Here is a 14,326-nt window from a genome sequence, read left to right as displayed (position 1 = left end):
ATGCTACTATGCAAATATATAACTGCCCATTACAAAAATATTATATAAAAATGCAGAGCTCTTGCTAGAGCTGAGTTATTATTAGACATAATTTGTAAAAAGCATTTGCTGAAATAAAAAGCAGTGCTTCCATAGGTGCTTCCTTCCTTCTTCTTTCCACCTATTTCCTCTACTACCACCACTACCACTGTGAAACTTGTGCTCCTGTTGCTTAGAGAAATTTAGCTTCAGGGCCTCCCTGGTGGCGCAACGGTTGAGCACTGGGTTGCGAAGCTGACCGCAGCCTCTGCAGCACCGGTTCGATCCCCAGCCGCCTGCAGCACCTGTTCGATTCCCGGCTGCCGGGCGAGGGTCCCACATGGCGCGCAGACCTCTCCTGCTGCCCGCTGCTCCCCTCAGCAGTGTACTTCGTCACTCTGCCTGTTCTGCTCCCACTCCAGCTCTGGCTCTGGTAAATTCTCTCACCCTCCCGAGCTTCTGATTGTACCCAGTGCGGTATAAATAAATAAATCTTTTTTTAAAAAAAAAAAAAAAAGAAATTTAGCTTCATGCTAGAAAAGTCATCAGAGTAGTAACTGAAATAGAGAACCGCAGCGTAAGTGGAATTCTTTGATTTTCTTGAATCCTTTATGTCAAATAAACATATCTTGCAGAGATGTCTCTCTAGAACTCTATTAATGTCCAGTGACACCTGGCACAGGGAGCATGATTCCAAATTGGTCGCATGATGTGTCTAATTAAATGCATGAGATTGGATGGCAAGACAATGGATAAGGAAATTCTGAGGAAGCCATAGATCAGAAATGAGTTCACTGGAAGTTTTACAGTACTATGGTAGGTCGAAAGACTAGAACAAAGGTGGAAATGAAAGACATAACAAAGATCTAAATACAATAAAGGAGGAACTCATCATATTCAATATATAGCTTCTAGTCTAATCAAGGAACAGACTTCCACTGATACTGCCTGAATTAATGCAAGAAATATGCAGAAAGGGTCCCAAGAATATGCAGAAGGGTCCCATGATACAATAGTTTAAATGAAAAAAATAGGTAATACAGCTCCACTTACAAGTGTAGGACTGCAATCCAGGGATGTCAGTGGACGTATCAAGCACCAATGAGAATAAGGCAGCAAAGAAATAAATGAAAGAGTTGACTCAATAGACAGATTATGTACACAGTTACTGAATGATCAAGTACATGCTTATACCTACTCCTGGACAGTGATTATGATAGTGTTGAATGGGAAGGATAATGAGAAACAAGCCATAAAAAGAACTCTATTTGGGGAACAGTACTTTAGAAAATTATTATATAAAAAGTATTTAAGATCAAATTTATGGGTGTTTGTGGGCCATGTTTCCAGATCAAGAACAGATTTTTGCAAAGGAACATAAAGCATGAGCTTTATATATATTAACTTGAGTTGTTGGAAGCACAATATTCTGAATCACAACATTTCTTCATGAGTAGAAGAAAAGGAAACATGTGCCTGAGATCAAGGAAACGTGAACTATGCCAATTCAGTATGCTACATGCCAATCATAATATAAACTAGGACATAACCACTCACACTACACTGGGGGGCATGGTGCAGCAGTGGACTACAATAGGCCTGCTGCCACAATAGAGCCTATGCATGCATATTGAGTTCAGTAGAGATGGAGTAGCTCACCCATCTTCAAAATTACAGTGCACCACATAAACAATTATACAGACTATTATCAAATACTTGATTTCTCCCCCATGCAATCTGGATAAGGTCACATTTTAAAGAAAAGTCTGATTTGCAGCAAGCCTAAGTTAATCATATTTAATACATGTATTATCAATGTGATCACCTACAGGTGCTAAGCAGACTGCTGGCATGAGTTATTAAAGACAAAATAAAAACTATGAGGGCAATGGCCCTTAAAGCTTACAACTGCAGGACTGTAGCTGAACATAAGGGTAACATCAGCAGACTACCCATTAGGAAAGCAGATTAAAAAAGAACACACAGTGAGTTTCATATTGATTCATTTTGATATAATCATTGCCCCACTATGCAAATCAGCACATGAAAAGTTTCTGTTTCTTATGTTGAAGACATAAACCCAAGAGAACAAAAGCTCATTGTCCCTAACTACTGCATAAACATGCTACCAAATAGGCTCACATTATTTTCCAGATCAGGGTTAAGTTTGAAAGGGATTTGGGTAACAGAAGAAATCATTGGTTCTGATGCTAACGATGAATTATTTCTATTTCTGACAAATTTGGTTGCTACAATTTTCTCTAGGAGAAAAGGCAGTAAGTTAGCACAGTGACTATTTCATACTCACACCCTATTCATGCTATGTCTCAAAGAAGGAAAAAAGGGAAATAAGAAACACTGGATTTAAATAGAGTTATAATTTATTTATTTATTTTTTTTAATATAGAGGCATGCTTTATTTATTTTATTTATTTTGTTTGTTTGTTTGTTTTGTTTATACATGCACTGGGTACAGTCAGAAGCGCGGGAAGGTGAGAGAATTCACCAGAGCCAGAGCGGGGAGCAGAGCAGGCAGAAGGACCGAAGTACACTGCTGAGGGGAGCAGCGGGCGGCAGGAGAGGTCTGCGCGCCATGTGGGACCCTCCTCCGGAGGCCGGGGAGCAGCCGGGGATCGAACCGGCACCGCAGAGGCTGCGGGCAGCCTCGCAACCGAGCGCTCAACCGCTGCGCCACCGGGGAGGCCCTAGAGTTATAATTTAAACAGAGTTATAACCAGGTAGATTTTTGGCCCATAGACTAGACAGTCTTAGGCAAGATGGGATGCACTACCAGTTATTTCATACTTGAGCTATTAGAGGAACACTGCACCACTTGATGTTTTTACAGATTCTATTCCCATCTCCACACTGGAGAGATCTCAGGCACTGAGGACTATAAGTCCCAGCATGACAAGAACTGGACTTCCCAAATGGGGACAGCTGAGAAGGAGCAAGATGGATATACAAAGGGAGATGGTATTGCTGCAAGGGATCTCAGAGGAGACAAATGGGAGATGACATGGAGGAAAGACAGAGAGAGATACTTGGAGGAGACACACTGGTAAGAGAAACATGGGAGGCAGCTCCTGGTCTTTGGCAGACAAAATGGCCATCATTATCTTGACCTGCCTAACTTCTTTCTTGTGGTTCTGTAACAGTGTAATCTCCATAAAAGAGAATGTTCCAGATTCCCTGCCTTGCCTAAGGAAGGTTTCACTGTAGCACTACAGACAATAGCTAAGTTATGGAAACCACACAAGTGCCCAAGGATAAAGGATTAGAAAATTATGGAATATGGATGATTTCACTTATATATAGAATATAGTGAAATCAAACTAAGGATTAGACAAACTTTAAAACCAACCTCTGAAAGCTGACCACAGATCTGAGACATTATGGAAGATAGCAGTATAGAGAGGAAGCAAACAAGATGGGGGAGAGGACAATGGACTATGGTGGAGGATTATGGATGCTTTGGTGGTGGGAGAATTTTGGTGACTACACCTGAGGGGGAAAAATGCTGTATTGTGAAAAAACTAACAAGGATGGATGTAAAATAGTGGTAATTTATTAAATTATAAATATAAATTAAAAAATTTATAACAAAAAATTTTCAGCAAAACAAAAAAAAGGAAAAATGCGGTGTATATAACACAGTGGAATACCACTCAGCTATAAAAAAAGATGAACTATAGCCATCTGTAACATGAATAGAACCAGTGGGGATGATACTAAGTGAAATAAGTCCGAAGGAGAAAGACAAATGCCAGATGGTTTCAATTACATGTGGAATATAGAGAAACAAAACAAAGGTTCAGACAAAATCAAACCACTAATCAACCCTAAAAAATATGGCTGTAGAAGTGAAGCAACCTGAAGGTAAGGGGGAGGGAAGATAGAAAAAGAGCAAATAATTGAGGAAAACAAATGTAAAAAGGAGTAAAGGAAAAACGAGGGAAGAACGCCATCAGAAATTAAAATATTGTCTACACTCATAATATAATGAGGTACTGGTAGAACTGACAGAAAGAGTATTAGAGGAGAAGCTAGAGTCCCAGTAAAAAGTGCATTTTATATATATATATATATATATATATATATATATATATATACACACACACACACACACACACACACACACACACATACACGTTATAAATTCATTCCCTAGTATATATGAGAATTTAATGTATCTTAGAGGTAGCATCATAAATCAGTAGAGGAAGGAAGCCGTGGTCATTAAATGACACTGGAACTTTGATCAGCTGCTTGGTAACAACAAAAATTAAAAATAAAATAGGCTGTCATCTCAAATCAAACCCCAAAATAACATCCACATAGATCATCCTTGATTATAAGAGAGACAGAGTGACAGAGATAAGGACAGCAGGAGAGAAAAGAGTGAGGGAGGAAGAATGAGAAAAAAAAAGTAGAATAAAATTATAATGCTGATATTACCAGTAAGAGACACAAGAATATTAATACAAGAGGAAGAATATAAACTAAATCTTACCTGCTCTTCCCATATTTTCCTTTCTCGATCATATGCTTCCTTTCTTTTTCGCTCTAATTGTTCTTTTATCACAGCAGCACGTGCATTTGCTTGAGCCTGAAAATAAAAACAAACAACAAATTAGTTACCAGAGAGGTTTTTTAAAAATCTGTGAAGATATTTATTTAGTAACTAAAAAAGTGCGTGTGTGTAATTGTGTGTATTTTCAGAATAAAAAATCCATGTTTACTCACTAGCACTAAACCAGGGATCAACACACAGCACTGCTCAATAAGTATTTGTTCAATGAAAATAAACACAGGTAAATTCTAACAAAAATATAAATGTGAAAAATTTACTTATGATTACTAAACATAAACCTCATTTATCTTCATAGAAATGGACAACCATATTTCTTTCACTTTGAAGGTTTTCATTCTTTCTTTTTAAGGTTATTTGTGTAAGAGTTTCATGTACTTATGCCAGGCTTTCATCAAATTTCTTTTCATAAATATATGACAGAAAAATGCTCTTTTTCAGAAACCAAAAAGTGAGGGATAATGGAAAGAAAAATGAAGGCAAGCTAATAGGTGATTTAACAAAGTCAGACTTAAGAATGCAACTATTCATCTGAGGTTTCAACTTTCTCTTTGAAAACATTTCTAATATCATTACTCGTCTATACCTTCAATGCTTCAATTTTTTTGCGCCTCACATCAGTTTCCTCACTTCCTTCTTGTCCTCTGGGACTATCAGTTCCTTTCTGAAAAATAAGTAGAAAAACCATTTAGGACAGACATTCAAATTCTGCACTGAGTTCTGTGGAAAGTGGTATGAACATACTAACATCTAAAAATATAAAATGGAAAGTTGTTCAACACTGCTAATTTTCTCATAGCTACAAATGTTCACAACTGTCAACTCTTGCACAACGGATAAAAGATAAAAAGAGAATAATAAAAAATGTCCCTTTTTATGTCCATAGGTTCTACTTATATTTTCCTTTCAGAATTCCTATGGAATAAATGGCTTTACCAATTTTAAATCCCCATATCTGTATATATGATTTACTGAATATATACTGTATTAATGATTTAATTATCCCTAATTAAAATTTTCCTGGTCTTTGACTTTTACTATATCAGTTTTTATTTTTTGTTAGTGGTATAGCATTCTTAATCTTTTATAAAATCATTTTAATCTATTATAAACAGTCAATTAAATGTTCCTAAATTCCACTTTAAAAAACTGATTTTCAACCTGCCTTTTCACCACGAAGTTTGGCTCTAATCTGTTGGCGTTCATTGAAATTTTGCAGTCTTATTTGCTTCAGCCTTGCCAAATAAACCTACAAAGAGAAAAACAGCATTTTATTTAAAACAAAAACTATCAAGATTTTTACTGCTAAAATTTTTAATTTAAGGAAGTGTTAATCCGAATACAAGAAATAAAAGCGTTGAAATCTGGTTAATGAAAATGTAATATTAGCTTTCAAGTGTTTAATTTAGATCAACTTACTTCTGAAAATACATTAAAATTACAAAGTTTTAATTTTATCAAAAGAAAAGAAAGTGAACTCAGAATACTGAATAACAGTTATGGGACAAAATTATAATGTAGTATGTCAGCCAAAATATATTAATAGGCCCCTACAGACCTACAAAATCCTCAAATAATTGTTAAGAATTTTAACCATGCAAGAAAAGAAGGCAATAAACTCAAAAATGGCTGTGACGAGGTAGCGAACATGCGGGAAGCATACCTCTTCCTCTTTGTTTCTTGGCTTCCCTCCTCTTGAAGAGCTGGGCCTGCCTCCATACATAGCTGCCAGGTTTTGCAGGATTCCCTGTTTATCATTTAAGTACTAAGTTTAAAGAATGACTAAGGCTACATCAGCATCTTACCTAGGAATATCCAGGTGCCACTTTACTTCTTTTGGCAAATACTCATCATCTCTAGCTGATCAACTAGTAACAAACTCTGGCATGTCAATTTACCCAATACATTACGTGAGAACAGAAGGAAGCAAGTAAACCTCAAACATAAGTATTCAAAAAAGAGAGCAGCTATGTTTTTATTAGTCATTTTAGTAAACAGGTTTTTGAAACTGCTTTGGAGGTTGACAAAACCCCAAATCAAAATTTTTCCTTTACAAAGGGCCAATCCATTTCTACATGATACATTACATACAAAATACACACATACAATATAAAATACTTGAGTTCACACTTTTCACTAAGGTAATTCCTTTTCCTATACTGCAAATGATCATATCCAATCACAAACTGACTCATTTAACAGTTCATCATAATATAGAATTATCTTAATAGAAATTATTAAATCCTTCAATTAAAATATCAGATTGTCTGGGCCTCCCTGGTGGCGCAGGGGTTAAGATGCAACCTATTAAGCAATCCGCAGCCACTGCAGAACGAGTTCGATTCCCGGCCGGCCAGGGAGAAACCCACATGGTGGAACAGACCTCTCCTGTCTCACCTGCTGCTCCCCTCAGCAATATACTTGGTCCGTCTGCCTGTTCTGTTCCCCACTCTGTCTCTGGTGAATCCTCTCACCCTGCATGTCTGGCCTGTACCCCAATTCTTGTATAAAAATAAATAAATCTTTAAAAATAAAATAAAATAAAATATCGGATTGTCAAATTGCATTTTTTTCTTCCTTCGGGAGAAAAGCACACTTGAAGTTCCTCCCAACTTGAAAACATCATCAGTCCTACTTCCCTATCTGATGTCGTTTTATCAGCTTGTTGAAAGAGTACTTTTTATATTCATTACTTTCATTTTTGTGTTTCCCCTTTATTTATTTATTTATCTTTAGAAAATTTATTTATTTTTTTTTAAGATTTATTTTTATTTATTTATACAAGCACTGGGTACAGTCAGAGGCGCGGGAGGGTGAGCGAATTCACCAGAGCTGGGAGCAGAGCAGGCAGAAGGACCGAAGTATGCTGCTGAGGGGAGCAGCGGGCAGCAGGAGAGGTCTGCACGCCATGTGGGACCCTCCTCTGGTGGCCGGGGAGCAGCTGGGGTTTGAACCGGTGCTGCAGAGACTGCAGGCAGCTTTGCAACCCAGCACTCAACCGCTGCGCCACCGGGGAGGCCCTCCCCTTTATTTTTTAATCCACTACTTCTGGATTCTGATTCCGCTATGACTGAAAATTTTTTCAGGTCACCAATGGTCTTATAGATCACAATCAAATGGACGCTTATGAACAAATTTTGGAATTAACATTTCCACTGGAAATTAGTTTTAACTGAATCCACTTACTTTACATACGTATGTAGTTGTCCTCATAAAAACAAATGATGTTCGTTGCAGAAAATTTATGAAATGAAGAAAATGTAAAAAATTCATAATTTTATCATCTAAGAAATTCGAAGTTTAAAAGTATTTCTCCTTTTATTTTTATTTATTTATATTTTTTAAAGATTTACTTATTTATGTATACAAGAACTGGGGTACAGGCCAGAAATGCTGTGGGGGGGTGAGAGGACTCACCAGAGACAGAGTGGGGAGCAGAACAGGCAGACTGACTGAAATACACTGCTGAGGGGAGCAGCAGACGAGACAGGAGAGGTCTGCTGTGCCATGTGGGATGCTCTCTGGCTGGCTGGGGATCGAACTCCTGCTGCAGAGGCTGCGGATTGCTTCATAGTGAGGTGTTTAATCCCTTGCGCCACCAGGGTGGCCCAGTATTTCCCCTTTTTTAAATTCCCTTCTATGCATATGCATATATACATGTTTAGTTATACAAAATTAGAGTTTTACTATATCTAGTCTGATTTTTCCACCTAATATTAACACATTAATATTAATAATTTGAAATTTTTTTCCTCATTCAATATCCATAAAAACATTTTTTATTAGTAACAAAATCTTAACAATATGTTGTACTTGAAAACAAAGGACTGAGTGAAAGCTATAACTGTAGAACAAAATAGGGCTATTTAAGATATCTATTACAACTTGGCTGGTTTTGATGGTTTGTGGTTTTTGAAGTCTTGGCTTATGTCTTCTAAGTTGTTAAATTTGAGTGTAAAGTTATCCTTTTAATCACTAAAATAGCTGTAGTATTATGTCCATTTATTTCCTGATACTGGTAATTTGCGTCAATTTTCTTGTGAGTTGTGCTAGACATTTCATTGACCATTTCTAAGAATGAGTTTTACATTTTACTAAATTTATCAATAATTTTATTGGTTTCACTTTCAAAGACTGCTACTCTTAATTATTTCCCTCATTCTGCTTGTTTTGGGTCTATTTTGTTTTTGTCATTCAAATTGTCCTTTTTGTAGGTAATGTGTCATTTTCTCTATTTTAAGATTGTTTTCTTTGTCTTTTACTTTTAGAAGGTTAATAATATTTCTTGATGAGGATTTGTTTCAGTTTACCCTATTTGGGGATCTGTTCAGTTTCTTGAATCTGGAGATTCATGTCTCTCACCAAATGTGTAAAGTTTTCAACCATTATTTCTTTAAATATTTTTTTCAGTTGCACAGTCTCCTGTCCTTTGGGCTCTGATGTTACAAAGGTTAAATTTTGGGGTTTTGTGTCCTTTAGATCCTTAAGAGTCTCATCATTTTCTTCAGTCTTTTTTTCTCTCTGTTGTTCACACCGAGTAAATTTGACTGATGTCTTAAAATTCACTGATTCTATTTTTTGTCATCTCATCTCTACTACTGAATATATCCTATGAATCTCAAATTTTGGTTATTTTACTTTTTAATTATATAATGTCACTGGTTTTCTTATCTCTTCGCTGAGATTTTCCTTTTTTTTCATTCATTCTAGAGCATTTTAAATGATTTGCTGGTGCATCTGTTTATAGCAACTTTAAAATTCTTGTCTAATAAAATCAAGTCTCTGAGTCAGCTTGGTACTGATATCAACTCAATGTCCTTTCTCATTCAAGCCATGATTTTTCTGATTCTTGGCATGACTAGTGATTTTTTACTATGTTTTAAATATTTTGGTAATTATGTTATAAGACTCTTGATACCATTTATATAACTTCTATTTTACCAGTCAGTTTAGATTTAGCATTTAGGTTCTAGACTAGTTTTGTGGGTTGTAGTTCTAATGACAGCTTGGCTTTCTGAATGCTTGCAATGATATGCTGATCTGCTACATTCTTCTGGTACTATGGAGCTCCTTACTTAATCACTATTGGTGCTATTTTATGAGGATGGAAGTTGCTTCCCTGGGCCGCCTTCTATTATTCAGAGATTTCCAGATAATTTGGAGGCATATGTCACTGGGCCTGGTCTCATTATCACTGGGCAGGAAGCAGGAAGACACTGGGGTTTGTGGTGCTGCTATGTATAGATGGAATCACCTACCACTGCCCTAGTTTTTAAACAGGGCAAGGTTGGCCACAGCTTTGCTGCTGGGTCAAATTGTCCTCCAAATTATTTACCCATGCTTCCGGTGTGGAATGGAGTTGGGACAGTCCAAGGCTTAACTGTTACCTACAGTTTAATCCACTTACTAGGACTCCAATGTAACAAGTCTTGGAACTCTACTTTCCTAGTACTGTGACACCAGTGAGAACAGATTCTTCTTGTTTTTTGTGTATTTATTTGATGAGTTTCGGTTGTTGGCATGTTCCACAGAAGTCCAGGATATACAGCAGATAAAGGAAAACCCAAAGAACCCTGCATTGCTATTTCCTAAGTCCTGAGAGGTCCACCATCAGTTTACCTTCTTTCCAGCATTTAGATTCCTACTATTATTCTATGTTAAATAATTTACAGATACTTTAATTATATGTATTTAGAGGAGAGGTACAGGGAAATACTAGTTTATGCCATCTTGTTTTGGAATAGGGCATAAGTTACTTTTTAATAGCTAGGGTTTTTACAGCAGTATAATCTGTTATATGAACAGTATATTAAGGCTTAAAAGTGAGAGAAGATCGTTGTAAAACCTAAAAGCGACTGTTATGGGTTTAACTGCGTCCCCTCTTCTCCCTCACTCCAAATTCATATATTGAAGTCCTGACCCCTAGTACCGCAGAATGTGACCTTATCTGGAGGTAGTATCTTTATCAAGCTAAAATGAGATCATTAGGGGGAAACCAAATAATAAGACTGGTGTCCTTACACGATGGAAAATTTGGAGATAGATTCACACAGGGAGGACATAAGGAGAAAAGAAAGCAGAGATCAGGGTGATGATTCTATATCCAAACTACTGCTAACTATTGCCAGTCAACCGCCAGAAGGTAAGAAAGAAGCATATACAGACTCTTCACAGCCCTCTGCAGAAACCAGCCCTGTCAACACCACTGATCTCAGACTCCTAGCCTCCAGAACTGTGAGATAGTAAATTTCTGTTGTTTAAGTCATTTAGTTTGGGATATTTTGTTATGACAAAATAGTCCTAGTAGACTAATACAGAAATAATGCATATACGCTCCTTAACATAATGACTAGCACAGTAAGCTTTCAATGAACAATTATTATTACTTAGTTGTTGGCTTAATCAACAACTAATATAGTTGTTGGCTATATTCTTTACTGCTTATCTTAAATTCTCCTGCTAGCAAAAAAGCTAACATTTAACATTTATAGTCAATAAATTTGTGTGCAATACTAAATGAAGGAATAAAATGTTTTAACACAACTGTTGATTAAAGGCATTATTCCACTAATATAAATACAAAATGATTTGAGATGAATTTATGAAGGGATATATAATCCTGCATCATCAATTTTTTATAAAATTCTGAAGTTTTTCAATTACATTATTAAATAGGAAAAAATACACAAACAAGAAATATTCCTGTACATATGTGCCAGAGACATGTATAAGACTGTTCAGTGCAAAACTAAAACCAACCTAAAACTCTCTATCAGGAGAATAACTATAATATAGTCACATAATGCTATATCAGATATAGTTGATTACATACATGAATACACCTTACAAAGTTGAATGAAAAAAAAAAGTAAATCCTAATCTATAAACAACGCAAATTTTATAGTGCTCAAAAATAATATATTGTTAGGGACATTACATATGTGGGAAAAGGAATTTAAAAAAAATCTATAGGAAAGATAAACCCCAAATACAGGATATCTGTCACCTCTGGGAAAAGACAGAGGATTGGGTTAGAAGAGGAATTGGCAAAATACAGGTTATGGGACAAATCTAGTCTGCCATGTGTTTTTGAATGGTTCATAATGTAAGAAAAGTGTTTTTTTTTACATATTTAAGTGGTGGAAAAATGAAAAGAACATCTCATGAACATATTAAAATTATATAAAATTCAAATTTTGTTGTCCATTAAGTTTACTGGAACTCAGTCACTTACTTATTTACACATTGTCTATGCTTGCTTTTGTCCTAGGGTACAGAGTTAGACATGATGATAAAAATCTCATGGGTTACAAAGTCAGTTTGCCAATTCCAGAGGATTAATTCTTAGATAAAAATTAATCTTAACTATAGAGATTCATATATAAAGGGATTTTTTTAAATTATTAGAAAACAAATATCAGGTTTAAGAGCTGAACCTGTCAGAATCTCTCTTTTTTCCATCCATTAGCAAAATGGAGATTTTATGACTGGTTATTATAGTATAAACCACAGTGTAAATGCATATACATTTTCAAACTGTACAAACAAATCATAAATATTAATATTTTTCAGTGGGAAAATACTTATGTTGATGTTTGTTCTTTAAGAGTCAAGGTTATTATTATAAACATCCATCATTGTACTGTGCTGTAAGTGCAGTTACAAAGTTGAATTGAGAAGCCAAAGTTGTCATAGCCCAAAAATATATATTAATGACCACTATAAAATTAGCCCGTCATCCCCACTTAACATCAGTTTCTACTCAACATTTATCACAATTGTATTAGATGTGTATTATTTTGTCAGATATTTACATTATTCAGTAATATGGAGACAATATAATGCAATACTAGTACAAGCTGACTAACAAAGGAAATTAAAAATTTTGCCAAATCAATGTCTATAATGTGAAGTTAGTGTGAATACTAAATGAAGAAATCAAAAACTTCTTGTAAACTAACATTCTATATATATTAGTAATAATTATTTCTATAGTGAATCATCATCCCCTTTATAGCACGGAAATCAATTCAATGATACTGAAAACACAGTTTTCTTTCCTCCTTGATCTCGCATACTCCCCAAGCAATAAGACAGTAAAAGGTATCATTAATAATCTTCCAAGAAGACAAAGGAGATGGGATTTCATGTAAACACTCAAAAGAGCACTTTCAGGGGGATGCAAACAATATGGTATTGCTGAAGATTAACAGATGAAGAACCAAAAAGTGGCAAGAAAGTCAAAAGAACAAAGCTTTGTGTTAAGCTGAAGAGTTCTTAATTTATCATCTAAGCAATAAAAAAAATTACAGAAGAGTTTTAAGCAGATAATATTTTCAACTATGCTTTAGAAAGATCACATTGACAGCTTAAGCAATAGATGCACTAGAAGTAAAGATATGAAAAGGCCAACAAGAAATAAGGAGCCCAACGAGGTCAAAATAAAAAGGAGATGGGAACCAGATATTCAGAAAGCAAAAAATATGAGAGTTGGTCAGTAGACTGGATGTGAGTACAGTGAAACAGTGACAGAGAGAAGGTACTAAAAGATGACTTGAATTGTCAGTAAATCAAACAAAAACCTCAGTTATCTTTTATGGTTCTTCTCTATAGTAAGATGGGTAATACAGGAAAAACAGTGGGTATGAAGATTATAAAGATGAATTTAGATAAGTACTTGCCATCCTTCCTCTGTAATGAATACAACCACAAAACCTGGATGATAAGACCTCTGGTCGGTAAATAGCAGCAAGCAAATTAAGAATGCTGGAATGCAGAGTACCAAACGTGGTCATGACATGGTATCCTCTATCACAATCCTAACTTGGCTGAAAGCTGGAACCAAGTATTCCGGTGATAACAGAGAGAGAAAAGAATCCTCTAGTTTGGGCTCAAAAATTTCGGGAGAAAGGAGGAATTTCCCATTTTTCCCTCTCTCCTTTTGTCCTTCCTCTCATGCCCATTTCCCAGGGACTATCACTGCTGTGGGAGTAGTAAAGACAGCCAGGAGCTTAGAGTAACAAAAAACTTTCAAGAAGGGATACTTCTGTCTCCCGTGACGCTAAGCCTTCAAAATACAGAGACAAAATCTATCAGCTCTTTCTCTCTCTATCCTCAGAGTGCTCAGCACCAGAGAACAAAATCCCTGGTATGGAAGGTTATAGCCGTAAGACTAAAGGGTGGAGCCCAGGGAATGGGTAAGTAATGAGTTAACGGCAGACTGGGAGAGCTCAGGAAATGACCCCAGTATGTGGACAGAATCATGTTTTGCATACCCAAGAATTTGAGCACTGAACTAACAGATTTCAACCTAGGCCCCAGAGAGATGACAGCAGATGGTGTACACATGGGCCACTCTGAAGAGGCACCACAGAACTCTGACAAAAGTAGCTTGAACTACAACACATGGAAGAAAGGTAGGAACTTAGAGTCTGGGCCTGACAGGTGAACCGCCTGATAAAACAAATAACCAACAATTTCTTTTACAATGGTACATTGTCTTACAGTTACAAGATTGATTTAAACTAAAACTGTCTTTAAATCATGAGATGAAAGTATAGTTTTTCCTAAATTTCTTCTTTTTTATAGGCAATGTTAATAGGTCATATTGAGGGATAAGTCTTTCCATTGTATTCGTTAGTCATCCTACAATGGGAATGAGGAGGTTTTCCTTTGACTTTCCACTTGGTTGAAAGTCAAGAGAGAAACTGAAGACAA

At 36.0% G+C, this 14,326-nt stretch overlaps 1 protein-coding gene across 1 annotated transcript in view; it reads right to left on the bottom strand.

Annotated features, from left to right (window-relative positions):
* The window catches only part of NEK1 (NIMA related kinase 1), a gene marked incomplete at both ends in the record, with an annotated part of 106,652 nt that overhangs the window by 33,667 nt on the left and 58,659 nt on the right, over window positions 1-14,326 (bottom strand). Inside the window, 4 exons of the mRNA XM_084232141.1 lie at window positions 4,532-4,627; window positions 5,196-5,273; window positions 5,775-5,858; window positions 6,273-6,356. Of these exons, the coding sequence (XP_084088267.1) occupies window positions 4,532-4,627; window positions 5,196-5,273; window positions 5,775-5,858; window positions 6,273-6,356 (342 nt within the window). The remainder of the gene's footprint in view (window positions 1-4,531; window positions 4,628-5,195; window positions 5,274-5,774; window positions 5,859-6,272; window positions 6,357-14,326) is intronic.

The sequence above is a fragment of the Talpa europaea genome, assembly GCF_964194135.1.
Source record: "Talpa europaea genome assembly, chromosome: 4".
In the NCBI taxonomy this organism is placed as follows: domain Eukaryota; kingdom Metazoa; phylum Chordata; class Mammalia; order Eulipotyphla; family Talpidae; genus Talpa; species Talpa europaea.
This window is presented reverse-complemented; position numbering and strand designations above follow the sequence as displayed.